This window comes from Hemiscyllium ocellatum, chromosome 21, assembly GCF_020745735.1.
Source record: "Hemiscyllium ocellatum isolate sHemOce1 chromosome 21, sHemOce1.pat.X.cur, whole genome shotgun sequence".
NCBI classification, from domain to species: domain Eukaryota; kingdom Metazoa; phylum Chordata; class Chondrichthyes; order Orectolobiformes; family Hemiscylliidae; genus Hemiscyllium; species Hemiscyllium ocellatum.
The window spans coordinates 33,521,828-33,549,650 of record NC_083421.1 but is presented as its reverse complement, the minus strand read 5'-3'; the positions used below and the strand labels follow the sequence as shown (position 1 = coordinate 33,549,650).

At 41.5% G+C, this 27,823-nt stretch overlaps 1 protein-coding gene across 6 annotated transcripts in view; it reads right to left on the bottom strand.

Moving 5' to 3' along the window:
• Positions 1 to 27,823, bottom strand: part of LOC132825811 (astrotactin-2-like) — a 1,607,744-nt gene that overhangs the window by 442,600 nt on the left and 1,137,321 nt on the right. For all 6 annotated transcript variants that reach the window (XM_060841306.1, XM_060841305.1, XM_060841303.1 and 3 more), the window contains 2 exons: positions 9,814 to 9,947; positions 2,620 to 2,768 (listed from right to left, as the gene is read on the bottom strand). In XM_060841306.1, coding sequence (XP_060697289.1) covers positions 2,620 to 2,768; positions 9,814 to 9,947 — 283 coding nt within the window. The remainder of the gene's footprint in view (positions 1 to 2,619; positions 2,769 to 9,813; positions 9,948 to 27,823) is intronic.

The window sequence follows — 27,823 nt, the reverse complement described above, 5'->3', positions numbered from 1 at the left end:
AGAATTTGTTACATGTGCTCAAATAACTTTCTTTGTCAATGTGTAAATATTCCTACCAGAGAAGGAGCAAAACTTGACCTTCTCCGGGGTTATAAGCCAGGGCAAAAGACTGAGACACTTAAGGTCCAGTGATCATAATTCCATTTGTTTTACAACAGTTAGGAAAAAGAATAAGGCTTCCATAAAAATTAAAACTTTTAATTGGAGTAAGGCAAAATTTAATGGAATGAGATGAGAGCTTTCAAAAGTTGATTGAATATAAAACATAGAACGTAGAATGGTGCAGCACAGTACAGGCCCTTCAGCCCTCGATGTTGTGCTGACCTTTTATCCTATTCGAAGATCAAACTAACCTATATACCCGACATTTCACTATCCTCCTTGTGCCTATCCAAGAGTCGCTTCAACATCCCTAATGTATCTGACTCCATGACCACTGCTGTCACTGCATTCCACGCACCCACCACTCTCTGTGAAAAGAAAGTACCTCTGACATCTCCCTAAACCTTCCTCCAATGACCTTAAAATTATGTGCCTCATGAGAGCCATTTCCAGCCTGGAAAAACATCTCTGGCTATCCACTTTATCGATGTCTCTCATCATCTTGTAAATCTCTATCAAGTCAGCTCTCATCCTTCTTCGCTCCAATGAGAAAAGCCCTAACTCCCTCAACTTTTCTTCATAAGACATGCCTTCCAGTCCAGGCAGCATCCCTCTGCACTCTTTTTAAAGCTTCCACATCTTTCCTACAATGAGGCAATCAGAACTGAATACAATATTCCAAGTGTGCTCTAACCAGGGCTTTGTAGAGTTGCTACATAACCTCACAGCTCTTAAACTCAATCCCGATGCTAATGAAAGCCAACACATCACCTGCCTTCTTAACAGCTCTATCAGTTTGGGTGGCAACCTTGAGGGGTCTGTGAACATGGATGTCTAGATCCTTCTGTTCCCCCACTCTGCCAAGAATCCTACCTTTAACTCTGTAATCTGCATTCAAATTTGACTTTCTAAAATGAATTACTTCACACTTTTCCAGTTTAAGTTCCATCTTCCACTTCTCAGTCCAGCTCTGCATCCTGTCAATGTCCCGTTGCAGCCTACAACAATCCTCCACACTATCCACAACTCCACCAAACTTTGTGTCATCAACAAACTTCCTAACCCACCCTTCCACTTCCTCACAAAGAGTAGAAGTCCCAGAACAGATCCCTGTGGAACACCATTGGTCACCAAACTCCAGGCTGAATACTTTCCATCTAGTACCACCCTCTGCCTTCTATGGGCCAGCCAATTCTGTATCCAGACAGCCAGGTCTCCCTGTATCCCATGCTTCCTTACTTTCTGAATTGAAGTAGACTGTTCACAGGTAAAGCTATGTCTGATAAGTGGAAGGCTTTCAAAAGTTTAATCATGAAAGTTCAGAATCGTTATGTTCCTGTTAAGAGTGACAGATAAAGTCGATAAGAACAGAGGTTTCTTGTTCTCCAGAAAGAAAGAGCAAGAAGGGTGTGTGGATTATGAACGCAAGATGAATTCATAGAAATGAGATACATTCTCACAGTCTATTCTCTGTTTGAACTGTGAAACAGAAAGATGTCCTGCAGATGGGTTCTGGCTATCAGAATGATCACTTTTTATATTATACCTCTTTGACACTAATTCACCAGTTTAAGTCTACAAATACAAAAGATTTCAACAAAAATGAATTATTGATAATCCATGCATAGGCCTCTAAATTTAAGTGTGGACACGATATTTCGCTCCTTCTCAAGAGAAAAGAAGCCTAAGCATTACAAAACTCTATGTCACATTGAAGGGATATTTGTGGGCATGCATATTATAGACATATCATAATTCAATAAGAAGATAAAATGTAACTTGTCAATAACAAACATAGGATGGTTTATTTCCACAAGTTTGAGAAAAAGGTCAGCCCTATTTTCTATCAACCAGTGCTAGCTCATGATTCAGTATCCTACCCTCAGATTTCTGGGCAACCTTTCATGTGGCTCATTAAAACAAAACCACTTGGCACAAACTTCATCCTATAATCAGAGGAAGAACATTAAGTACAACTGTTCTCAACAGATAATCCAGCCACAAATAAAGTTAACAATTTTATGAAATGATATGGCAAGCTCAGGCTACATTTCCGACTTGTAGATGTGGCAGGGGGGAGGGGAGGGGGAGTCAAAGGCATCAAATCTCACATTAAACCATGGGTATAAATGTTGTGTTTACATAGAGTGACTTCTCTGGTACTGATTCTCACCATTGATGACTTGATAGGCAGTGAAAATCAAGTGCAATATTACCTCATCCAAAATAAAAGTCACAAAGAAACAAATTTCAAGTTTTAATACCACAATGAGGCTGTTTTTCAAAATTCATAACTGAAATGCCACTCCGCAAGTTAGTGTGTAGACATACTTTCAAATGCATTTTGAATGAAAAACTGCCATTTTATTCCACCTTTCATTTGACATCCAGCTTTAAGACTTGAATTTTTTAACAAAAATGAATGCAATTAACATTGATTGGTAAATATTGAGTCAAAATTGACTTTAATTAAAAGTCTTGAACAATGAAAGCTTATTTGAGGAAGTGAACGCTTACCTGCATAAAGATTTGGGTCGATATAATCATCCAGTTTCTTATAGTGAATGATGTAGTCAGCTATCTTAGTTCCTATCATGGGTTGGGCATCCTGCCATTCCAAGCCTATCATTGTACTTGATGGTTCTACACTTGTTGAGAGTCTCAACCTTTTTTATCAAACAAAAAAAACAACATATATTAAAGATGGAAAGGACTCTAGCTTGAACATCTTATTCCTGAGGCCTGTCTCCCCAAATTATTGGGAGCTACATTTAAAAACACTCTAGTCCGTAAGTTAAAATAAATGTCACCATCAGACTAACATAAGAATCTAAAGGCACTGACACTTTCAGCAACGTGAACAAAACAAAATATTAAAAGATGTATTAACATTAAATGTAACAAACACAGTCTTTAACAAGTCAATCAATTGTTTCAATCTTGATAGTATATATTGAACATCCTATATCTGTATACACTTGCTGTTTACAAAATAATGCTTCTTGTTGTGATATCCTTATCCTATTTGTATGACAATTTATTGGTTTAGAGTCACAGTCGATATATATAATACATGATTCCTTACAAATGTAGGGCATGAGTAGGTCATTGAAGCCTTCAGCCTGATATAAAGTCATAGATTCACAACAGCACAAAGGAGACCACTCAGACCATCAAGTACATGCTAGGTCTCTTTCAATCAGCCAGTTATTTCCACTCCCCAGCTCTGTTTCAAGATCCCAACTACGTCAAGTGGCCATCCAATTGTCTTTTGAAATAATTTGAAATCAGTTACTGACCAAGAATATAGACAAAAAGTAGAAGTCAAAATTGCCCAAAAAAACTGTCTCCTCAGGATGCTAACATATAAAATGATGTGGAACTCAGAAGTACCCAAACTCATGGAGCTGGGTTCTTTAAATGCTATTACTAAGTGCAATAATGGATGGTGGAAAGTTATACGAACTGCCATATCACAAAACACTTGAGGCTTTTGATAAAGCCGTGTTTATAAAACACATCTTAGGTAACATGAAGCAAATGACATGTAATGTAAAGGCTGATGTTGGAGAAGATCACTAGTCAAAAGGTAGGGAACAATGGATACTGGTCATTGAAGCTATGTTCACATGATGGTGTGGGGGCTGGGACATTGTTTCGGATATAAACTGAAGAGGACTCAGTACTGAATGTGGTGATGCATGACTCAAAGGTTGGATTATTGTTGGCTTTTTTTTGTTTATTCTTTTGTACCATGTGGACATTGCTGTCCAGGTCAACATTTACTGCACATTGCTAACTGTTGTTGTGGTTGTTGTTTTTCATCTTGGTGACGGATAAATCTGGTAGATTTGTTGTCACTAATATCTCTCCTGGTAGAATCTATGCAGCCTTATTGTTTGAGTGCGGTTGAGGAAAAAACATTGGAAGTCTAATGAGAAGAGGTGATGTCTTAAACAAGATGCAGTAGATCACATGATAGCAATCAAGTTGCATTTGTATGACAGAATTTGTAACTAAAAATATGAGAGGAGCTCAATGGAAGGTCTTAATCCTTTGAGTCCAAATCTGTTCTTCCATCCGGGGCCATGTGAAATCATTATGGTGGTCATTGCTGAAAACGCTCCTCATTACAAACCCTTCCAGATCCTTATACAATGGTGTTGAGCTGCCTTCTTGAACTACTACCATCCTTATGGGTGAGTACACCCACAGTGTTATTAGAAATGGAATTGCTGTATTTGGACCAAAGAACAGTGAAGGAAGACAATTTAATTTCAATCCAGGATGTGGTGTAAAAGGGCACTTTCAAGTGGCGAGAATTATTTGCATTTGTTACCCTTACAAATCTAGGTGGTAGAGGAGACAGATTTGAGAGGTGCTATTGAAGGAGATTTGGTGAGTTACTACAATGCAGACCATCTGTATTGCTGCCATCTTGCATAGTGTGGAGGAGGTGGTGGATAGGTTGTCAATCAAGTGAACTGCTGTGTCCTGAATGTTGACAGTGGGAGAATCACTGATGGTTTTGACCAATGAATGATTAGGTTCATCCTTGTTGGAAATAGTAACTGCCTAGCACTTGTGAAACACAAATGTTACTTTGTGCTTATCAGCTCAATTCTAAATTATCCAGGTTAGTTGCATGGCTTATTTCAGAATCGAGGAGAAAGTGAGGACTGCAGTTGCTGGAGATCAGAGCTGAAAATGTGTTGCTGGAAAAGCGCAGCAGGTCAGGCAGCATCCAAGGAACAGGAGATTCGACGTTTCGGGCATAAGCCCTTCTTCAGGAATCCTTCTGCGCTTTTCCAGCAACACATTTTCAGCTTACTTCAGAATCGGGGGAGTTGCAAATGGTGTGGAATTTTGTGCAATCAACCATAAACATAATCACTTCTGACTTTACGATGGAGGGAAATTCATTGATGAAGCAGTTGTAGATAGTTCAGCCAAGGCTACGACTCAGAGAAACTCCAGTAGTGATTAGAAACAATTGACTTCCAACAATTGCAACCATTTTCCTCTGTGTTCAGTACAAGTCCAACCAAGGAAAGCCTTTCCTCAATATGCATTGACTTCAATTTTGCAAAAGTTCCTTGATGTCATACGCTGTCAAATGTTGCTTTGAATACAAAGCTAGTTAATTTCATCTCTCCTGTTGAATTCTGCTCTTCTGTCCATGATTGGGCAAAGTAGCGAGGTCAGGAGCTGTGTGATCCTGGTGAAAGCCAAACTGAGTGTTGGCGAGCAGTTTATTGTTGAGTAAATGCCACATGGTCGCATGTTTGATGACATACTTGCATCGCCTTGCTGATGATTAAGAATGGATTAATATGTGATAATTGATCAAGTTGGACTTGTTATCCATTTTGTTCATTGGACATACCTAGGCTATTTTCTGCAATGCTAAGTAAATGTCAGTAGTGGGCCAATTTGGCTCACAGCTCAGATCCTTTATAGCGTTGGTCTTCATTATTATTGCTGGAATGTTATCACGGCCTACGGTTTTTATAGTACCTAGTGTTTTGTGATGTTACTTGGAGTAAACTGTATTGGCTGAAGACTGGTATCTGTGAGGTTGGAGATCTCAGGAGTAGGCTAAGATTGATCATCATCTGTTTGGGCCTGCAGTCTCTGGAGTTTATGAAAGGAGATCTGAGTGAGGTATAAAAGGTGTTAAACAAGATTGATACAGTAGACATAAAACAAATGTTTCCCGTTGTGGGACAACGTGGAATGAGATGTCATTGTTTTAGAATAAGAGGTAGTAGATTTAAAACAGAGATGCCAAAGAATTACTTCTCTCAAAGGGTCATGAATCTGTGGAATTCATTATCCCAGAGTGTAGTGTGCTGGGAAACTGAATAAATTTAACGAAGAAGTAGACAGAATTTTAATTAGTAATGGGTGGAAGCGTGATGGAGAGTGGGTAGGAAAGTGAAGTTGAGGCCGAGATGAAATGATTGAATTGAATGGTGGAGCAGGTTTGAGGGACTGAATTGTCTACTCCTGCTCCTTGTTCTTATGTTCTTATCCACTCAGCACCTTGCCTGAACATAGTTGCAAATGTCTCAGGCTTGGCTTTACACTGTTGTGTTCAGACTGCCATCACTGAGGATAGGATAGTAGTGGAGGGTCATCATTCATAGCTGGATTGTAGCATTTTGAGCTAATTCACTGGCAGGGAAATTACACCTCTGTCTATCACATTTTACATCCACTATTTTGCACATTAATCATTATGTAGTTTCACCCAACCATTTCCGCCACCTCCAAACGGACCCCACCACCAAGGATATATTTCCCTCCCCTCCCCTATCAGCGTTCCGCAAGGACCACTCCCTTCGTGACTCCCTTGTCAGATCCACACCCCCCACCAACCCAACCTCCACCCCCGGCACCTTCCCCTGCAACCGCAGGAAATGTAAAACTTGCGCCCACACCTCCACACTCACTTCCCTCCAAGGCCCCAAGGGATCCTTCCATATCCGCCACAAGTTCACCTGTACCTCCACACACATCATCTATTGCATCCGCTGCACCCGATGTGGTCTCCTCTATATTGGTGAGACAGGCCGCTTACTTGCGGAACGCTTCAGAGAACACCTCTGGGCCGCCCGAACCAACCAACCCAATCACCCCGTGGCTCAACACTTTAACTCTCCCTCCCACTCCACCGAGGACATGCAGGTCCTTGGACTCCTCCACCGGCAGAACACAACTACACGATGGCTGGAGGAGGAGCGCCTCATCTTCCGCCTGGGAACCCTCCAACCACAAGGTATGAATTCAGATTTCTCCAGCTTCCTCATTTCCCCTCCCCCCACCTTGTCTCAGTCGGTTCCCTCAACTCAGCACCGCCCTCCTAACCTGCAATCCTCTTCCTGACCTCTCCGCCCCCACCCCACTCCGGCCTATCACCCTCACCTTGACCTCCTTCCACCTATCCCACCTCCATCGCCCCTCCCCCTAGTCCCTCCTCCCTACCTTTTATCTCAGCCGGCTTGGCTCTCTCTCTCTTATTCCTGATGAAGGGCTTATGCTCGAAACGTCGAATTCTCTATTCCTGAGATGCTGCCTAACCTGCTGTGCTTTGACCAGCAACACATTTGCAGCTGTGATCTCCAGCATCTGCAGACCTCATTTTTTACTCACCCAATTGACACCAAGGTTAGAATTTTCATCTCTCAATTATGGTGAGCTCAGAGGTGAGAATGGGCAGTTAATTGGATGGGATGGTGGTAAATGAGCACCCCGCTGCTTTGCCATCTTGGCTTGCAGTAAGATCAGGTTTGGTCATCCTTGGTTGTCCTTGCCTGCGAGAGGTCCCTTAATTAAAGGTGCTCTGTGCCTGACTGGAGGTATCAATGAGTGGAGGCATCAGGGATGGGGCCTGTCAAGAGCCAATATTCTGTCCCTCGCACTTTGCTTATCTGTGGCTTGCGTCACTCCACAACCCATGCCAATCCTGAGTCTGGTTATCTCTGCAGGACTCACGGCCTCTATTCTGGTGCTGTTGAGCATAGTGGGTGCCCATCTCAGAGGGTGAGATTTCTGCCCGAGGGTCTTCATTTCAGAGTATGCCACACGAGTAGCCTTGATCGGCTTGTAGTTGAGTGGGCCTTCCTGAAGAGGCAGCACTGATCTCTTGTTACTCATCCAATTGAACCTCAATTCCCTGACTCCTCGACGAAGCTCCACTCTCATTTTTAAGTATGTCTCGTCCTGCTCCTGGCATGACCTTCTGCATGTCAGAAACTGATGTGGAAACAACATGAAGATTTTGAAATTGAGGGGCTTGCTTGGCCAGGAACAAGCACAGGTCAGTAACAGCGTTGGGGTGATGGGGCGATAGAGCATATCGGTTCAGATTTTAACTGATACAAACAGATGCATTGGCATAGAATTAAAATTAGGCCGTAAAAGAGGTCATTCTTCAAGTGAACCTGTACTCTCCCCTTCCACTTCCTTGTCGACCTGCACTTTTCAAAAATCTCTTCAAGTGCTTATTCTGTTCTCTTATAAAAGCCATGATTGAATTTGCTTTCCTTACAGGCATTCTGGATTATAACCACTGCATAAGACATAAGAGCAGTAGTAGGCCTTTCAGCCCATCAAGGTAGGCATTAGCAAAGAGTACAACAGATGAATGGGGGGGGAGGGGGAATGGAGGTGATAGGTCAGAGAGGAGGGTGGGGGAAGGTAGCAAAGTGTACAATAGGTGAATGGGGGTGGAGGTGATAGGTCAGAAGGGAGGGTGGGGAAAGGTAGGTGAATGGGGGTAGGGATGGAGGTGATTGGTCAGAAGGGAGGGTGGAGTGGATAGATAGGAAGGGAGACTGGCAGGTAGGACAGGTCATGGGGGCAGGGCTGAGCTGGATAGTGCTACCTTCCCCCACCCTCCTCTCTGACCTATCACCTCCATCCCCACCCCCATTCACCTATTGTACTCTTTGCTACCTTCTCCCCAACCCCACCTTCCCCTCCCCCTCCCCCCCCACCCCACCCACCCCACCATTTATTTCTCCACCCTGGAGGCTTCCTGCCTCTATTCCTGATGAAGGGCTTTTGCCCGAAACGTCAATTTTCCTGCTTCTCGGACGCTACCTGACCTGCTGTGCTTTTCCAGCACCATTCTTATCTAAACTCTTTCAGTCCTTCAAGTCTGCTATATCACAAATAAGATCATGGCTGATCTAATAATCCTCATCTCCCCTTTCTTTCCTTTTCTCCATAACCCTTGATTTCCTTACTGATTAAAAATCTGCCTGTCTCAGCCTTGAAAATACTGAATGAACCAATCTCTATTGTCCTCTATGCTAAAGATGTCCACAGATATATTACAGCCTGATGGAATAAATTCCTCCTCATCTCTGTCTGAAGTGGGTGACCCCCTTAGTGTGAGTTTATGCTGCTATCTGGTCCTGGACTCACTGCACTGAAATGTTTTACCTCATGCCATTCGATTGTGGCTTTTTTTGTCAATCATTTGGTGCGATTAAGGACTCAGTCAGCAGAGGTTTGGATGACCTTAAGTTTACACAGGGTGGAATGTGGGAAGCCAGCCACCAGTGTTGGAATAATCAAGTCTAAAGGGAACAAAGGAATGACTGAGGGTTTCATCAACAGATGAGCTGAGGAACTGAGAATGGGGGGGTTGGGGGATTGTGGCATTGTAATTGGATGACGTTATGTAAGTGGAAATAGGCTGATTTAACATCGGAATGAATACAAGGTTAACAGGTAGCAAACAGCCCCAGACTGTTGTCAGGGAAAGAGTTAGAGCTAGGAACGAGAGAACGGAACTGAAAGAGAGCAGCTTTGGTCTTCACAACAATTAATTTCAAAAACTTCTGCTCACTCAGTACTGGAAGGCTAAAAACACATTTTGATTTATTATTAGGTAAATAGAAAATGCCCTCTCCTGCTAAATGCTTAATTTGTGGTTTTGGTGAAGAACAAAGAATGCATTAGATATTTTAATTCAAAGGACATTGCTAAAAACATCAGGGTGACATCATAAAATGTGCATTTAAATCAATACTACACCTGATCCCACTGGCTCACTTATGCTCCACAGTTTGCAACAACTGTGCCAAAGAGCTCAGACTGTGGTGTTATCTCTTGAAACTTTAAACCACTAGGATTTCCAACATCAGGAGTCTCTAAAACCTTATGCAAAGGTGATTAAAAGGTGATTGGGATACATACACAGGCTGAGGTAATGGGCTGCAGCTTGGGAGTCCATCCTCATCAAATGCACTCAAGTCACATCTGCACCAGTCATCAATGACATCACCCTTCCCCAAACACCAATAGGAGCTCATTAGCGCAGTCTTGAAGGTCTGCAAAACAATCAGAGTAAGTGGGTGGCAAAAGCATTAAATTGCCATTCAGCAAGTTCAGTGGCTCATTTCCTGTGTTGTAACATCACTGCAAAAAGGTAACATAGATTCAAAACATCCCAACCCAGAATCAATGGTCCTTCTCACATTATTAAGCCATAATTAACATTAAAGACAACAACACCCCATCATATTTGAAATTGTTCTCATCCATTTTTATTTCCTTTTTTTGTCCTTTATTCCTTGCTTAACCCATATTGTTCAAGCTAGAAAAACATTGCATGACAACAAGCAATCTAACAGAATCAAAACATAGTTCATTCAAATAGGTTGGTGTCACGTTACCTCAGAATAAAAGAACACATGCTGATTTAATTATTTGTGCAGTCACTTTTGGGTAAACAGAAAGGAAAAAAATGAAGGGCAAAAAATTGTAACAAACAGTCCTTCACATTTTTCAACAAATAAAGAACATAAAGTTGCTGCATGGAGACAGACATTTATTTAGTGGTTGGGTGCATGTTTAACTAACATTCTGAATTAGGTAGTCTGTAACCCTTTTGCCCTGACCAGTCTAAGTAGCATTTTCAAAAGCAATCTGTTTTCAATGAAAACATTTATTCACATGATAGGGTTAAAACGCCATTTCTCTGAGTAATCCTGCTTGAGCCACTTTCACTGTGATGTTATGAGTCGTTGTATACAGTGATGACTGTATTGAAAAGTCAGAACAGTAGTGTGCAAAGACACGTCTGAGACAGCCAAACTTGTAGACAATCAACACTCAATTAAGCATGTTTTATTTCTATATCTTGTCACTGGGATCTTTTTCAGATAATAAGGCACAGTTTATTGCTCAGAAATGTTCAAAACCTCCAAAACAATTGATAAAAGGGCTGCAGCAATATTCAAATAAATATGATTTTTCTACTTTACACATTTATTTTCAAACCAGTACAACTGAGTGAGGACAATGAAAACAGTATCAGTAATGAGCACAAATAATCTACAACAACAAGAGGCATAATTATACCACAATTATAAATAGGCAGATAGCTGGCAAACAAAGGCGAGTTACACATTCATGGTATCAGAAAGCTACAGTTGGTTGTCTTTTTAATGGTATTGACTAAAAGATGAAGTTTAAAAGGTTGTCATGTGGTACTTTGGGAAATTTTAAATTATCTCAAACAGTTCGGCATTGTAATAAGTTAGGCATAACCAATAACTACGAGGCTACCTACTTAAATGGTTTTGGACTCCCATCTTACTTTGAAATGAATAGCTCTACAAGAGTATCATGTTACATTGTTGATGTGACTGCACTGTTTCAGAGGAAATTGTGGCATAGAACTGGACAATTAGATTCTCAGAGGAAAAGAACACTCACATATTCCACACTATTGATCAACACATTGGCGAGAAATGAGAATACACCAAAAGACAAAGGGAAACAACTTTTAGACAAATCCTCTGTTTAGAATTGAGCAATAATTATGATTCATTTGGTTATCCCAGATGACTAAACCTCCAGAAAATAAATAAATCTCTGAGTAGGGGGGCAGACATGTTGAGGATGATGGTGGAGCTGAAGAAGAAATCAGACCTATTTTCTTGTGAATAAATTAGTTGCATGAGGATAGAAAATAATGTTCAAATTGTCTTAGTGCCAATTTATGTTTGATACATCCGTGAGATGTGTTAGGAAAGTTTCTTCCACCAAAGGCAGGATATAAATGCTTTTGATGGTATTATCAGTAGAAGATCCAAAATATAATACTTTTAAAAGTCATGAAGGGTTTCCACAGAACCTTATGGCATCCGTATGATTGATAGATTAAGAATGAAGAAGTTAATGTAATGACCTGGTGAGAAGCAGTGCCAAGAGCATACTCCTCGTTTGGTTGAAACATTTCAAGATGGAAAAGCACAGCAGGCCAGGCAGCATCGATGAGCAGGAGAATTGATGTTTTGGGCATAAGCCCTTCATCATTCCTGATGGAGGGCTTCTGCCCGAAACATTGACTCTCCTGCTCCTCAGATGCTGCCTGACCTGCTGTGCTTTTCCAGCGCCACACTTCTCGACTCTGACCTTCAGCATCTGCAGTCCTCACTTTCTCCATTAAAATCTAAGCCCATGAAACCAAAATTGCCTCAGATGTAGCCAAACTGGTCCTGAAAAAGCATAACACACATTCAAAATGCAGGCACACAACTCCAGCATAACAATAGACAGAAGTAAAATGTGGCTAAATGCTAAGCCATGAAAGTTAAAAGAGTTGGAATTTATGAGTTGCAAGGCTGCCCTGCTCTTGATTTTTGTCAGCTTTTGGTTCTCAACAGATATAACATTTTGTGATGTGGCTATATAGTCCCTTTTTTTCTGGATTGTCACTGGAGAAATTTAAAGGATATTCCTGTAAAGGTCTCTACTTCCAGAGAGGTAAACATAGTTCACAACTCTCACAGGGCTCAAAGCTTCAAATAAAAGCAAAATACTGCAGCTGCTGGAAACCAGAAATCAAAGAAAAGGTGCTAGAGAGACTTGCTGGTCTAGTAGCATCTGTGGAGAGAGAAACTGAGTTAATGCTTTGAGCGCATAGTCTTAACACAACTTCTGTTTATCTCTCCTCACTTGCTGTCACAGAATAAAGAAGAAGGAAAATTACAGCACAGTAAGAGGCCTTCGGCCCTCTAAGCCTGTGCCAATCTAGATCCTCTATCTATCTGTTTTCCAAGGATCTGTAACCTTCTGCTCCCTGTCCATTCATGTTTCTGTCTAGATATATCTGAAATTACTCTATTGTGCTATCACCTCCACTGGCAACATGTTCCAGGCACCCACCTCCCTCTGAGTAAAGAACTTTCCATATATATTTCCCTTAAACTTTTCCTCTCCCAACTTGAACTCGTGACCCTGAGTAATTAAGTCCCCACTCTGGGAAAAAGCTTTGTGCTATCCACTCTGTCTAGACTTGTCAGGTCGGATGCATTTCTCCAGCATTTTCTGTTTGATTTTCAGGGTTCAAAGCTTGACTGTCAAACTGAAGGAAGGAGGAGGAGAAAGTGAGGTCTGCAGAAGCTGGAGATCAGAGCTGAAAATGTGTTGCTGAAAAAGCGCAGCTGGTCAGGCAGCATCCAGGGAACAGGAGATTCGACGTTTCGGGCATAACTCTCCGGTTCCGTGAAGGAGGGAGGAGGGCAACTTCTGCTTACTCCTGTTGGTACATAATGCCAGACCGAGTTTAGTTCACGGGTAAAGCTTGGTTGGTCACACAACGTCTCACTAATTACCATTAGAATCTCAAAAATCTATTGAATATTCCAGAAAGCTTACTCAGGTTGGCTACATCTCCAGCAATTTTAGTGACTGTATCATGGATCTAGTTGATTCGATTTTAATATGCTTTAATATACTTCAAACCTACATTTCTGATAAGCAATTATGAAAGCTGTTTGCACATTTCCAGGAGTTTATTATCTCCAATAGCTTTCATAGATGCTGCTTCACCATGAAATGGAATGTGACTTACTTAGTGACACAAAATGGCACACATATGTGGGTCAATGTCCCTTTGTTTCGGTGAAATGCTGGAATTTGAAGTTCTGCCCATGAAATTCCAAAGGAGAATATTTGAAATAGAACTGCTCTCTAATATTAGGGAAAAAACAAGAAAACAGAATGTGCTAGAGTAAATGGCAGAATCAAACTCTGGGAATTTATCAGAATTAACCACTTGAGTGAGGAATTCCATTCCCCAAGAGTGGAATTAGGTCATGGTAGCACTATAAAAGAGCTATAAACTGGACAACCAGAGCTCTTGAAATTGTATGTTTGTGAGAGGGGAGAAAGACAAATTGAGCTCTTCTATTTGTTTCAACATCTGTCCTGAATTGAGGTGATGTAATTTATTTCTCGCTCTTGAAACATGCTCTGATGTGCTTCCCCCTAGTAAATTTTAAGAGACAAACTCTCTTGAGGTAATTTCAGAAATAAGATTTATTATTTGATTCAAATCTGAAGGATAATTTTTGTAACCCTATATTTATCTATTTATATGCAGATAAACAGGATAGTAAAGAAGACATTTGGTACGCTTGCTTTTATTGGTTATTGCACTGATTATGGGAGGTCATGTTGTGGCCATACAGGTCATTGGTTAGGCCACTTCTGGAATACTATATTCAATTCTGGTCTCCTTGCTATTAGAAAAATGTTGTGATAATTTTGAAAGGTTTCAGAAAAGATTTACAAGGATGTTGCCAGGGTTGGAGCACTCAAGTTATAAAAATAGGCTGGGACCTTGTTCATTGGAGTGTAGGAGGCTAAGGGATGCCTTATAGAGGTTTATAAAATCATGAGGGGCATGGCTAGGGTGAACAGCCAAGATCTTTTCCCCAGGTTAGGGGAGTCCAAAACTAGAGGACATTGGCTTAAGGTGAGAGGAGAAAGATTTAAAAGGGACCTTTGGGCTAACTTTTTCACATAGAGGGTGGTGCACGTATGGAATGAACTGCCAGAGGAGGTGGAAGTGGCTTGGACAATTACAACATTTAAAAGGCGTCTAGATGGGTATATGAATAGGAAGGATTTTGAGGAATATGGGTCAAATGCTGGCAAATGAAATCAGTTTAATTTAGGACGTTTAGTCAGCATGGATGAGTAGGATTGAAGGGTCTGTTTCTGTGCTGTACATCTCTCTGACTCTATGACGTATCTGAGTTTAAAATAAAACCAGATAATTCACTCCTCGTATTTTGCACTCATGGCTAAATTTACTTAGACATCATGAACAGAATAGGAGTTCTGTCCCTCAAAGCCAGATGCAAATTAATCATTTGAATATTCACTCTCTTTACAAATTATGAACAGTGTAATACAGATGAAATGCACTGCATCATGCAGCAATTTTCATCAAGTTTCCATCCACAGAACGTGTGATTTTTATTACCTAGACAAACAGATGCAGTGGTTTCAAGGAAACATGACCACCTGCAACTTTCCCTCCAAATCACGCATATGAAAATATGCTGCATTTCCATCACTTTCACAGGGCAAAATTCCTGTAGTTCCCTTTCTAAGAACAATTTGAGTCATTTTAAATCCCAAGGAATGTACTGGTTTGAGAAAGTCACTAATCAGCACATTTTTCATGGCAACTGAGGACGGCAAAAAATCTGCTGGGGATACCCAAACTCCATGAAAGAATAACTCTCACAGACTATACTCATTGTAGTTTGAGTGAAATTTCAACATATTTTGAAAGCAGGTAATTTAAAACTATTCCAAATCCATGAAACAAAGTGAAAAACTTGTGCGTATTAAACAATAACACAGGCTTTAGGAATAAATAACTTGCCCCATTATCAGAGTCCTTTATGTTGGATTTTACAAAAAAAATTAAATTGGAAAGTCAGGTAGTCTTATACTGCAATACAAAACTCCTTAATTGTGAGAGCGAGAACTTCCTATAGACGGGTGGGTTATGCAGTGTAGATCTGTGCAAATCTTTTGCTGGGAGTGAAATGTCATGTATAAGTATCCCGGCGATGCTAAGTTGAAACTAAATCTACCCTCAGGGCAGAAAGCAGTGAGAACTATCAATGTGTAAATTAAGTTGTGCACAGGGAATCTTCAGAAGCATCTGATTCAGTGCCTGAGTAAATTAAATGGGGTTGTTACAATCCCAGATGAGACCACCAAATTATGTTACAATTTGGCAAGGGACCTGAACTTTTTTTTTATTGTCAACAAAGTTTGAGATCCCCGGTACTCACTGTAAGAATAAAGCCACAAAGTTCTGGGGACTTTGAACAAACAAACTAAAAATTGCTGTAAAATATCATAAAAATAAAACAACTTATAATACATATACAACATGTATTCAAACACCCACAGAATTGACATGAGATAAATCCGAGTCAACAGATAAATGCTAATTAAACACCCACAAAGCAGAGGCCAGCAGCCATCACAAATGAAGGGTGACACTGTGGGTCAATTACTCTCATTAAAACCTTTTCTCCCTTACAAGGGATTCCGATTTTTTCACTGGCCAAGATCCAGCCTTGAAACTCTGCCAATAACCCCCCCATCACAGACTGCCTCAATCACTGCTCGTGTCCTGCTTGTGTATTCTCCTCCCTTGAGAATGGGTTCCACTGGATTTCCAAGGCTGAACTCCAATGCCTACCTTGAGGCACAAATTCAGCTTGTTTAAAAACAACTAGATTAATTAAAATGGACATTTCTCAGCTGCACTAAACAAATTCTTCATGTCTACTCCCATGTGCACTGAACTATTAATGGATCTCAGGACTTCTTCTAAGCTCTCACTGCCATGGACAATTTCCAAGGATTTTCTATGCCATAACTACAATTCCTTACTGGACTTAATAATTCCTGGACTTTTCTGAGCACTTCTCCTGGAACCTGCTGACTGCATTTTCTTTTCAATAAATAGCATGCTTTTGATGTGGAGTTATCTCCTTCCAACCACATACATCCATCCAGTGGTCAGGTTTTGTATCACTCCTATCCTGTGGCCTATACCTGTCTCTGTCCATCTTGTGTAGGCTAGAAAACTAGCATTTCAATACAGTTCTTTATTGACATTTTTAGAAGCACTTTTACTCTATCATTACTGCAGTTAATGGAACTTCAAAAGCTACAATTATCATAGAAGGGGCTTCTAAGTTCATAGCTTGATTGACAGTTTAAAGAGACAATTAAAGGGCCAAATGTCTTTGTAGGGCATGAAATGAAGTTTGATTGTTCTCATCAGCTATTAACTGCTCGATGAAGTATAAAGGCTTTGAATGGAATTCATGAAGGAAGGTTTTCAATATCAATAGTTATGATTGAGAGTTATAATAGTGGTCAGAAGTTATTCATCTTCTCTTGGCTTCTAAGATTTTGGTCATGATGAATGCTGGATGAGTGGCTCAGTGAGTATAGCAAGTAATGCAAAGTGGATGAGGCACAAGTTGTTGCTAAGTTGACATGGGGGTCTATGAAGGTCATGTGATCAGTGGAACATCATGAGGTTGGTGCCGCATGACCTACAAAACTTATAAAACAACTTGGTAGGAGTCCTAGACAACAAGACAGGCCCTCTAACCAGCCGTTTTAAGCACTCACTCAAGCCATTGGCTGTTTAGACTCTGTTTCCCCTCCTTAAGCATTTATAGTTGGACTCAAGTATCCAGAGTTTAAAAACAAAGGAGAAGTAGAGCCAGAGAATTCTTGTATTGGTTTGGTGTAGAGAAGTAGGGGAAAGGGAAGTTATGATTTATATCAAGCATCAACACCATTTTTTTCTGAAACGGATATCAGCAAAGCTAAATGCGTGTGGGCTTTGACTGAAACTGGGACCTCTCGTAAAAGCTAATTAGGCTTGTCCATACATTGAGAGATTCCAGCTGGAAGATTTGGTAAGAACTGCATCTTCTATATGCTTTAGCTGCCTTGCTGCTCACAATATAAACTACTCCCAGTTGGAACTTTATCAGCATTACTACCAGAGCTCTGGATTTGTGTGGTCCCTCTGAAAGGTACTCATCCCTCATTATTTTCTGCAGTCAGCATGTTCACCTTCTCACTGACTCCATTTTGCCAACACAATCTTGTGATACTCAGAATCATCCCCACCTCTGGTCATTACCTTGGAATGTTCATCAGATTTCAACTCTCCCTGATCAATGGGCAAGATGTTGAATAACATCAGTTTTTTTTTATTCAAACATTTTGATATCACTGAAAATCTATTGCTTGATATTTAATAATATTAGTTTCAAACAATTGCTTGTTTGAGTCAATATCCCAGTCAATCATATTAATAAGTTTGTCTATGTCTTTATTAAGATTAAGAAAAATGGATATTAGTTGTATTTGAGCACATATAACGAGAGAGCATCACTGTAAGATTGAGGAAGTCAAGAAACTCTTTTCACCAAAAACAAAATCCATCCTGATTTTTATCTTACTTACCAACTTGAAAGCTGTTGATGATGATAACAGAGAGCAGCTTTGATTGATTCAACTCTGGGTTATGGGCCTAGAGGTCAACAGGTCAAAACCAGTCTCTGCTATCATGGTTAACAGTTTCCAAGCTGATTTATGAAACACCAAGTAACTGACTTGGAAGTCATTAACAATATTGAAACAGTGCGTTGCTGTAAAGACAGAGATCTTACTTATATGTCTTGTCTTACTCACATCAGGACAATACAACAATGAAAAATACTGAACTATCACATCAATTTACACCACAGGAACAAGGGGGTCTGACTGACTAGCAAATTGAATCTAACTGGCTTAGGTTTTGCCATATAGGAATCAAAGAAAAGTATAGGCTCTACAAGTTCCCAGGTAATTCAAAAGAAGGTGCAAGGTTGTTTGCAGAATACGGGTTACTGCTCACATAGAACGTAGAACATAGAACAATACAGAGCAGAACAGGCCCTTCAACCCTCAGTGTTGTGCCGATCTGTGAACTATTCTCAGCTCGCCTCTCTACACTTTCCCAAAATCATCCATGTGCTTATCTAAGGATTGTTTAAATCTCCCTAATGTGGCTGAGTTGACTACATTAGCAGGTAGGGCATTCCACGCCCTTTCTACTCTCTGTGTAAAGAACTTGCCTCTGACATCAGTCTTAAATCTATCACCCCTCAGTTTGTAGTTATGCCCTCTCGTATAAGCTGACGTCATCATCCTAGGAAAAAGTCTTTCTCTGTCTACCCTACCTAATCCTCTGATCACCTTGTATGTCTCTATCAAATCCCCCTTTTGCCTCCTTCTTTCCAATGAGAACAGACCCAAGTCTCTCAGCCTTTCCTCATAAGACTTTCCCTCCAGACCAGGCAACATCCTGGTAAATCTCCTCTGCACCTTTTCTAATGCTTCCACATCCTTTCTGTAATGGGGCAACCAGACCTGTACACAATATTCCAAGTGTGGCCGCACCAGTGTTTGTATAGTTGCAGCATGATATTGCGGTTCTGGAACTCAATCCCTCTACCAATGAAACCTGAAACCACACATACATGTCACTGCTAGCAAAGGGGAGATATAATGAAATAAAAACAAAAATAATGGTAGCATCATCACCTATGAGCCAGATGGCACCGGTTCTTGCCCCATTTGCTCCAGACATGTGTAGTGACAATCTCTAAACAGAGTGATTCAAAAATGTGTGGGTGCACCAGAAGATTTAGTTCCAAAGGTTTCAAACAGTTTTTTTTTGTGTTCTGCATGCTACTTAGAACAAAACCAGCTTTCCTAATTCAATGAAAGGAGCAGCTGCACACCACTTCAGAGTTACATACAATATCACAGGAAATACAGATTTATGATTGCAGGTGGAAATCAGTCATCAAGAAAGTGAAAAACTTTGCAAGATTGCTAAACAAGGTCCCAGACTGGAGTTAGCAACTGAGTGAAGGCCATATCATTGTAGCTCATACTGTTAGGACATTCACAATGTTTCATTTGGACAGTAGCCCAAATGACAATTTCAACTGATTGATCAGTCTATTACACGCTACTGCCTTTTGTGTTCTGGAATTACCCAATGTAAACCAAAGAGTAATCTCTCGTGTCTCTCTTTTCTCACAGAATCTAACTTGATGACAGATTTTCTGTTTTTAACACAATGCATTGTGAATCAAAAACAGAAAGGGCTAGAGAAACTCAGCAAGTCTGGTAGCATCTGTCAGGAGAAAGCAGAATTAACATTTTGGGTCCAGTCACCTTTCTTCACCAATCTGTTGTGAATAAACCTTGCTTTGCATATCCATACCATTTTCAAATATTGTTGGCACATAACAACTTACACATTATTCTGGCTATTTCATTCTGCCTTTAGTTCAGTGGATGCAAGTTACTGCAGGGTAAAATTAAGGTCTTTTTTATATTATGCTACTACTTTCTGTGCAAAAGTATATTGTATAAACTCAATTAATCCTGCTATCATTTTTCCATCAGATACAAGTTTGAACATACTTGTAAATAAAGAGACGTTTCAACTATCTACATTTGGACCAGTCAACCAGCTCAATTCCTTGTCTGCCTTGCATTAACCAACAATTCAAATCAGTGAGGTTCCAGATTTCAGGTTCCATCATTGAAAGTTCTGGGCTATTTCATTGCAAAATTTCCCAGTTACCCACTGCAGTTGAAATTCAATACAGACAGACACTTTGACACATGTAAGATGAATTGGCATTGGGGAAGAAGGATAGAATTGTAGAAATGGGGAGCAGTTTCTCAGGATGCCAACGAAAATTCAGTCTGAGGCAAGCGTGTGTTCCAGCCAGAAGGAAAGGGAAACTTCCGAATCCGAAGAAAAATGCTATGGGGAATCTGACTAATATTAATGGTTCACCTGACGCCGAAGCTTAGCAGAGCAAATGCTTTGGAGACTTGTAAATTAATCAGAAAGGAACACGTTGCATATCTTGCTGGAAATGTGCATGGTTGGTTGAGGTTTTAAATGGAATTGTAGACAATCATAGGGCTTGGAGCAAACCCAGTTACTATGGATGGAATCTTACAGGGGCCTCAATGATGTGGGATATGGTCAGATTTGCGTACACAAAAATCTGGCAAGGCTTAGTTTGACGTCAGGAGTAACATCTTTTATGTATTTCCAAGCAAAGAGGTGAGTTTCTTACTGGGCAGCCGTAATTTGCAAAAAAATAAGAGAGACTGTAGTTTGATAAATATTTCAGAACACCACAAATCATCTCATGAATATTCAGCTTTTTATTTTAATGTAACATGAGATGGGAACATATGTATGGCCCAAATGTCATGAAGCAGGGTTTCTTTATTCCACTGGCGTCAGAACAACATGAACAGGAAAGGAAATTAAGGGTTTGAAAAAAATCTACATACACTATGTGCATGTATGGGTTACATTAAGCTGAGGAATTCATTTGTCTGTCTGCCTGCTCTCCCTTCCCACTCGTTCTCCCTCCCCCAAAGACATTTTTTCTTTCCACTGAGAGTTCATTGAACTGTTCCAACTTTCTTCCAAGACCAACACCATCACCATCACCATCACCACCTCCTGCTGGAAGTTCCACAGAAACGTTCATCTCCCTTGCTCTGTGCCCTCCAACAACATCGCCACCTGCTGCTGGATGTCCTGATGTGCATCTCCCCACCTGAAACCTTTTGTCTTGGCAACAATATCGTAACTGTGCACTTTGCAATTACTTGACAAACAGTTTCAACTGTGCTAATACGCTAGAACGTTTGAGTCCACTTTAAAAGCAGTATTCTCTTCTTCCACCACTGATCTCAGCAGATGGTTATATCCGACATTTGCTTGTGAAGCCTTTCTCTGTATTGGTACTACCTAAAGAATCCAGGTTCTCCGACAGATCATTCACTTTAGGCTCCAGATTAGGCAGGAGTTGTAAGACTGATGGTAATTGTTTCAGTTCTTGCTTCCGGATGCTTCTTGCTGTTTTCCAGAGCAGGGTGGTCAGTCTCCCGTACTGGATGTACCTTTGGATTTTCAACACACAGGTCACTCCTGAATTCCAATTGACTGTCCAACTCCAGTTCAGATAAGTCGTCAGGGCAACACTCCTGAGTGAGCTGCATCATCCATCAGACTCTTGGCCTCAAGTAACTCCTTTCTGTGAACCATTTTCTGAGGCTACCCCTGAAGTAACTGGCTCAATGACACAGGTGTAATAATCCGTGTCTCAGCTACTGAACGACTGTGGGGTTCAGGGTCCCACACATTCGGTATCTTACCTGGACACTTGAAGTTCCAATTTCAGAGGAATACCCTTGCACCAAATGGAAGGTCAATCTAATCAGCCTTGCAATTAGTCAATATTTTTCATTCTAATGAGAGTTCATTTGACCACTCTGGCTGCCCTCCATCACTATCACCATCTGCTGCTGGAGGTCTTGTGACATTATCAAACGCACCATACAGGCTAAACTTTGAGAATTCTTGACACAAGTCAGAGAAGTTACCTGCTACTTTGGCTGGCCACTTGTTCCAAAGGTCTCCAGGTATCAACATCTCAGAGCACATTCCGTTGGCACCTGCCACATGTAGCCTGGGTCAATGAACATTAACACCCGATACATGTCAATCTCTGAGAATCATCATGGCACATCTCCATTTAGAATACATTTCTGAGCTTGAAAGTTTCACCTCAAGCTATGCAGTAACTATGGTTGTAACATTGCCGCAGGGACACTATGTGCTCAGGGACACACAATCAGGACAGGACCAGGGTGCATCTCTGGCCTTTTTACTTATTGCCATGACACTCACATACCCTCAGCCTAACCGCCTTTCCTTCCCTTTTTGCACTATACACCCTCAGCCAGACATACCCTCACATTACTGATGCATTGCTTTGCCATTTAGCACAGACATAAAACCAAGAAGCTTATCATGGTTCTCAGCCAAGTCAAGGACAATAGTTTTTGCTCAAGATGGTCCCAGAACAGTGGGTCAAGGATAGCCTTCTATACCAGTCCAGGGGCTTGAACAAGGACAGTCAGCTATTCGGGATGGTCAGAGTCTGGATGCTCTCCACATAAGGAGTTGAGAACCCAATTACCAAGCAGCTCATCACCCACCTTGACTCTTTCTGCTTTGTTATGGGCGGTTGCTTCCTGGAGAGAGAGGCAAGTATTACGGGAGATAAAATTGGGAAGCATAACTGTTACTCTGAGCATAGGTGGGGAGGTGTCCTGGGTGAGTGAGCAGGCAGCATGGAGGGCATGTAGAGTTTGGTGTCCAGGGCTGGGATGGGTGAAAGGGAATGAGGAAAGGTGTTGCAAGCATTAGTCAGACTGACAGAGCATGAGTCTTACTGGGAGACAGGTGCACAAGATGAGGTAGTGTTTTCTTTTATTCACAGGATGTGGGTATCGCTGGCAAGGTTAAAATTCATTGCCCTTTCTTAATTGCAAGGAGGGCAGATAAGAATCTGGGTCTGGAGTTACATGTAGGCCTCACGTGGTAAGGATGTCTTCCCAAAATGACATTAGTGAACCAGATGGGTTTTTCCATCAATTGACACTGATTTCATAATCATTATTAGACTTATTTCCAGATTTTTATTGAATTCACATTCCACCATCTGCTATGGTGAGCTTTGAATCAATACGTTTCTAGGGTCTTTTGAATACGAGTCTAATGGTAATACCACTAGGCCATTGTCTTCCAATAAACTCAGTGTGAGGTAAGAGAGAAAAAAAATGGCAGAGTGGAGACCTCTATATTGCTGGGCATTCCTCCAGATGGCTAAGACCAGACTGAGTTGTGTGACAATATCACACCTGGCTACCATGGTCAGGTGTTGGTGACTCTTCTGCCTGTCCTGAGGGAAGAGAACATGCTGCCTCTATACTATCCCAGCCAGCAGGACCTCCAGCCGTTCCCTATCTGTACAGCAGTTGGCCAAGTTGTCCTTGTCTGCCATGGAACCAAGTTGGGCAGCTCTGAACTAACAATCCTTGCCCAGGTGCACAGTGGTCTTTTAAAAGTGGCTCTGGCGTAAGGGACACTGACCAATTCTGGATGTCCTGGTAGTAGCAAACTGTTCTGGGAATGATTCATGGTAAGATGATGCTGAAATCAGAAGAAGGCGATGTCAGTGGCAGTGGGTAGATTGTTAATGTGGCAGACTCAGTCGTTGTTTTTATTGCTTTTCATGTACGTTCTAAGTGGGTGTGCCATGAAGAAATTGAAAATTCAGGTGTACATATTCATTTTGGATTTTATCTGAGAAATCAAAATCAAATCCAAGATACATGCAAAATGAAGAAACACAATTGATGGAGGAGTGAATAAAGTTGGTTCATGTTTCCGGGAAATTCATGGGAAATTGTTTCCATCAGGTGGGGATACTAGGACTTGTGAATTAGAGGAGGTCAATTTAGAATAGAAAGGCGGAGACATTTCTTCAGCCAGAGAGTGGTGGGCCTGTGGAATTTATTGCCACAGAGTGCAGTGGAGGTCAGGACGTTAAATGTCTTCAAGGCCGAGACTGATAAATTCTTAATCTTACAAGGAATTAAGGGATATGAGGAGAGTGCGGGTAAGTGGCTTTGAAATGCCCACCAGCCATGATTGAATGGCAGAGTGGACTCGATGGGCCGAATGGCCTTACTTCCACTCCTATTTCTTATGGCCTTCCTATGATCACATGAACCAACCCGTTCTGGGCCTCCATCAATAATGAGATTTATGTCATTATAAACAGCTGCTTTAGAATGCTTATATTTGATATTTCTGGGATAACTGTAGTCCACATAAAGAGATGTTGGCCGACCCATTTCGGGATCTGTTGACATCATACGAAGGACATAGGAAATGATCTTTCTGGTATTTATTCAAATGCATAGGAAACGTTTCTCCAACCTGGTGATTTCTACAGTATTAAGGGCATGCTACAGATGATACCAACCTTACATGTCAGCGGCATGCAGAGAATAGGCAAAAATTACTTCAATCTTCTTCAGTTTACATTTGATTACATTTATGTTTCGATGCAAGGTAATTGTGAGGAGTAGAAAACATGTAAACGAATGGGTCTCCATCCTTCAAAACTTCTAGCCACACAATGGTAGAGTGCTAGACTCAGGACCAAGCTGTGAAAACAATTTGGAAATGCTTGGATGGAAGTAGGGGATTATCCTATACTGATCTGTGAAGACATAGCCTTGAAAGACCAATGGTCTCAAATTAAGCAAATTTCTTTCTCATGAAACCTTCCTAGGATTAATCAGGAGACCTGGTTGGTATTATTGTATTATTTTACATATCTCAATTTGTCCTCTGGAGAAGCATTCATCTAATGAGATAACTCTGATCCCTGAGATGACTGATAGGGGTAAATACAGTGATTGATGAATGTCAGTCATTCAATTAAGAAAAAAACTGAACTAAACAAAATACCCAGCAACTCTGTGTCAGCAACATCTCATCAATGGCAGGGACAGAAATAATTAGTTAATATCTTCGATTGCAACTATTGATTGTGAGAAGAATTAAAGACACATTGGAGGGGCACCTTTCTCTCTTTGAAAAGCACTGTCATGCCGACTAGGACATGAAAAGAAGGGCTTTAATGAACTGTAACTAGGCTGCTATGTATTTCTCACTCTTCCAGTGAAAATGTCAAAAGAAAACTAACATTGCACTTTCCAAAATTCGTTTTGATGTTTTTTAGTGAGATTTGTGAAGATTGCAACAGTCTGTCACATCATCGTCTCACTGGAAAATCCCTGACCAGCAGCAAAACGTTTAATTAGCATGCCCTGTTCAAGTAGAATAGATTGTCCCTGTTTGATATAGCCAAAAACTAACTCCTCTGAATGAGAATTGACAGATGAACTTGAGCAATAATGCAGCACTAACGAGCACCCAGGATGCCTCCTGACTGGGGTCAAATTGAACAGAATGAACGGAATCAAGAACTTCCTTCAAAAGACAAAAACAAGTCCTTGGGGCAAAGGTTCTGCAATCTTTATCCGTGGTGCAAAGGCATGTCAGTGGCTCGCCGTCATGTGAATGCACTGCTCTGAATAACTATTGAAGTGAGAGATGGCACAGGGCAGGGTGACACTAGGCACACAGACACACAAGATGGCCATTGAGCCATCAGTTGGCCACTTGACACATAAGATGGCTGCCTGACCACAATATGGAGAGAGAGACAGCAGAGCAAATACAGACACTGCCCGGGGCCACCAGAATGCCAGCACAATGCACTCACAACCTAGTTAATTAGTTTAAGGCGGTTGGGGGAGAGAATACACATGAGTAACGTACACTGCCCGCCAAAGTGTCTGGGTCAAGCTAACACCTTTTATAAAAATGTTAGCAGTTTGATATGGTGTCAATACAGAGTGCTGATAGCCAGGGCTGCAGTAATCGTCCTTGTCAGGAAGAGCGATTAGCACCCATTACTATAGCAATTGATTTCCACGCAGATATTGAAACTGATAATGTCTGACAATGTATAAAAGTACTTGACATGTGCTCTGGGTTAAGGGAAAATGCACTGCTGACCACTGTGCTATTGGTGTCTTTCTCTCCCCGGAGCTCTGGTATTTCCTTGTGCAATAAACTCTGTCATTGAACCCTGACTCTGACTCCATGTTTCTCTCCACAACAATTGACGCTGCGAGCAGGGTTCTTATTATTAGTGCCCCGGTCGAAGGCCACGATCAGGTGGCAAAGTCAGGTAACATTGGGTTAAAAACCAATTTGTACCTGCAAACGGGAAGAGTCAGACTGTGCCAAAGACACAGTTTAAAAGGTATACCGATTGTAGTGTCTGATTTGCTACAGTACCAAGTTAAACATTCTTATTAGTGCATAACTGTGGAGAATAAGTGTTTAACTGTATTAACTGCTGTAAGAACCTGTTGCTTGTGCCGAAACCGCCAGAGGACAAGTTAGTGCCTGTCTCAAAAGTCCAGGCCTAAACTGGTTGTTAAGAGGGGTAGCCCCCTCTCCCCCCCCACTCCCCTCCCCCATTCTGCCCCCTCCCCAACCCCCACCCAATGCGAAGGTTGGGATTTGAAGTGGGAATTGAGGTGCCAAGGGCTCTAGGAACTGTGAAGCATAGGTGGCAAAGTCAGGCAACATTGGACACCGTAGAGCCGAACAACGCAGAATCCATTCAGTTTAAGTTAAAACTCGGGTGCTGTTTTTACTTGCAACTTCCAGAATGGTAAGGAGGAGGAGCTGATCACTCTGACCAAGAGCCTAATCTCAGTTGAGCGAACATTACCAAGGTGGGCAGCATGGACACTGTGAGTAAACGTGATCCCCTGTCAGCAGTAGTAGAATGACAGAGCTTGAGTAGTGGCAGTGGCTGGGAGGGTAAAGGGTCCCACTGGTAGAGAGTGCACCGGGCTAGAGGTAGGTTTCTGGGCCCATCAGGAGAGTGGCCAGGAGGGCAGAGGAGTCCTGTTTAAGAGCACACCCTATTGAGCCAGCATTCCCATTCAGTAGGTACTGACTAGTAGTGGTGGCTGGGTGGGTAGAGGAGTCCCACTGGTAGAGAGCACACCTTGCTAGGAGGCTGCTATGGCCATACGGATTGTGCTGGGACAGTATTATTGCCCGAGGGTAGAGAAGCCCCCACTTTACTGTTGGTATCCGAGATACATAATCTGCTAAATGGCAATCAAAGTTTTAAAGGGGATACTGCAGGTTCCCTTATTAAGAAATACAAGGCAGACAGACAAGGGTTGACAGAGCAAATGAAGAAAAGTGATTAGGATCCATCCCAGACATTAGCACAACAGAGAGAGTGAATAGATCAACAGAAACGGAATAAAACTTAAAAGATAGGAGTAATGTCAATATACCAATTAGCAGGCCAAATTGAACAAGTGAGTGCCTCCACGTGTAGCTGGAGAAAGGACCAGGAACAAGTTAAAGAGCTGGAGGACAAAATACAAGAGTTAGAGCAGGGAACAGTGTAAAAAACCGCAGTCACTGCAGAAGAATAGGACACATTGAAGCAGCATGCTGGGAAAACATGGGGCACTCCCAAACACCACCAGAACTCCATGGAACCATAGGAGTCCTGAGGTCAGCACAGCTGACAACCAGCTGCCCCCCCCACCCCCATTCATGAGGGTAAGGGAGAAGGGAGAATTTTTGTGCCCGCAGTAATAGGAGGGAGGAAATGTGAAATGCTAGGAGACACAGGAGCGGCCATATCTATCACAAACTTACCCTTACCCTACACAAATAAAATGATTCACTTAACTGGGGTAGGAGGGGATAAAGCTATAGTGAGGCAAAACTACCCTCGTAGAAATAAATAACATAAAGTCTTTTCCCTGGGGTGGGGGAGTCCAGAACTAG